We start from the raw sequence: 2,500 nt of genomic DNA, 5'->3' as shown, positions 1-2,500 counted from the left end.
ACATCACCACCACCAACAACGACGTCAACAACAACATCACCACCACCACCACTAACAACAACGACATCAACAACAACAACACCACCAGCAACAACAACAATGACAACAATACCATCGACAACACCACCAGCTGTTACCCATCAGATAAATGCCGTGGGACACGTCGTGAACGTCAGAGGCCATCACAGTGATCCCCCGACAGTCCCCCGTGCACAGTATGCCTGTCCCGCCTTCACACACACACACACACACACACACACACACACACACACACACACACACACACACACACACACACACACACACACACACACACACACACACACCAACAGCAATAGTCATCATCATCACAATCATCATCGACACAACTAACTTTCTCTCCATCATGAAACGTAAAAATATTACACACACACACACACACACACACACACACACACACACACACACACACACACATATATATACATATATATAGTTGCTATTATCATTATTGTGGTGTTTTTTTGTTGACATCAAAACCTCCTACAAACATCGCTCTCTTACAGGATGTCCAGCATATTGTACTTGGCCTCCGAAAGATGAATGAAAAAAAAAAAAGAACAAGAACAAGAAACCCAGTTTACAGATGGTAATATAATAACAAGAGCAAGAAGAAGCAGAACAACAACAACAACAACAACCACAACGAAGACAACAACAACAACAACAACAACAAGCACAAGAACATTAAAATAATAATAATAATAAATAATAATAATAATAATACCATGAACACGAACCACAAGAAGAACAAGAAGAAGGGGAAAAAAAAGAATTAAACAAAGCAAGAACAACGAAAAAAAAAAGTAGAAGAAGAACCAGAAGAACGACAAGAGACAACAACAACAAGCACAACAACAAAAATATTTAAAAAAATAAAAATAATAAAAAATAATTTTAAAAAATACCATGAACACGAACCACAAGAAGAAGAACAAGAAGAGAGAAAAAAAAAGAAAAGAATTAAACAAAGCAAGAACAAGAAGGAAAAGAAAAAAAAAGAAAGATAAGGAAAAAAAGAAGAAGAACCAGAAGAACAACAAGAACAAGAACAAACTGACAAGCCAGAAGAGAATACGACACAAGAAAGCAGCAATATTTGTATTTGTATTTGTATTTCTTTTTATCACAACAGATTGCTCTCTGTGAAATTCGGGCTGCTCTCCCCAGGGAGAGTGCGTCGCTACACTAAGGCACCACCCTTTTTTTTCGTATTTTTTCCTGCGTGCATTTTGATTTGTTTTTTTTCCTATCGGAGTGGATTTTTTTTACAGAATTTTGCCAGGAACAACCCTTTTGTTGCCGTGGGTTCTTTTACGTGCGCTAAGTGCATGCTGCACACGGGACCTCGGTTTATCGTCTCATCCGAATGACTAGCGTCCAGACCACCACTCAAGGTCTAGTGGAGGGGGAGAAAATTATCGGCGGCCGAGCCGTGATTCGTGATTCGAACCAGCGCGCTCAGATTCTCTCGCTTCCTAGGCGGACGCGTTACCTCTAAACTATCACTCCACAGTAGCCTCAGCCTACCTGTATTTTTCACCTCCATGTTGGACAAGGTGACGTTTCGTGCCGATGACATCATAACACCCCTGTACCGACATGCCTCCAGCGTAAAGTCCTGTAGGAAGAGTCGACCAGTCTGACTGTCCACCCTGTCCATCAAACAACACCCCAACATGTGTCGAATCGAATCGAATCGAATTAAATCAAATCAGATCAGATCAGATCAAATCAAATCGAATCAAACAGATTCCAGCAATCACAGGCTCGTTATCTGAACACAGGTTATTTTATTCTGATTAGGCGCGCGCGCACGCACGCACGCACGCACACACACACACACACACACACACACACACAAATGCGATAAAACTAGTCAAAAACAAATCTACAATAACTGTACATAGACTGAAACGAGCCAACCACAAACATACACACACACGCCCGCGCGCGCGCACACACACACACACACACACGCGGGCGCGCGTGCGCACGCGCGCAATATGCAAACACATACACAAACTCACAGACAGGCACACAGACACATACACACACAGACACAGACAGACACACACACACACACATACACACACAGACACACAGACACACAGACACAGGCACACACACACACACACACACACAAACTCACAGACACAGAGGCACACACACACTCACACGCACACACACACACAAATGCACACACATACACAAGCTCACTGACGCAGAGACAGACACGCGCGCGCACGTGTGTGTGTGTGTGTGTGTGTAGTAGTAGTAGTAGTAGTAGTAGTAGTAGTAGCAGTAGTAACCCACGTGATGCAGTCATCCAGCACAGAGGCATAGATGATGTCCGAGGAGCTGAGAGTGTGGTGAGGAGTGTTGGGCCACACATACAGCTTGTTGCTCCCCCTGTCCACGTAGTACTCTCCCTGGAACGAAAGAAACAAACAAACTTCAG

General features: G+C 43.4%; 1 protein-coding gene across 1 annotated transcript in view; it reads right to left on the bottom strand.

Moving 5' to 3' along the window:
* The window catches only part of LOC143302302 (uncharacterized), a 29,086-nt gene extending 26,620 nt beyond the window's left edge, over positions 1-2,466 (bottom strand). Inside the window, exons 1-3 of the mRNA XM_076616908.1 lie at positions 2,356-2,466; positions 1,570-1,694; positions 138-230 (exon numbers count right to left, since the gene is read on the bottom strand). Coding sequence (XP_076473023.1) covers positions 138-230; positions 1,570-1,624 — 148 coding nt within the window. The 5' untranslated portion in view covers positions 1,625-1,694; positions 2,356-2,466. The remainder of the gene's footprint in view (positions 1-137; positions 231-1,569; positions 1,695-2,355) is intronic.
* Between the last annotated feature and the right edge of the window lie 34 nt (positions 2,467-2,500).

The sequence above is a fragment of the Babylonia areolata genome, chromosome 29 (genome assembly GCF_041734735.1).
Source record: "Babylonia areolata isolate BAREFJ2019XMU chromosome 29, ASM4173473v1, whole genome shotgun sequence".
NCBI classification, from domain to species: domain Eukaryota; kingdom Metazoa; phylum Mollusca; class Gastropoda; order Neogastropoda; family Buccinidae; genus Babylonia; species Babylonia areolata.
The sequence above is the reverse complement of the archived record's forward strand: the minus strand, read 5'-3'. Positions and strand labels throughout refer to the sequence as shown.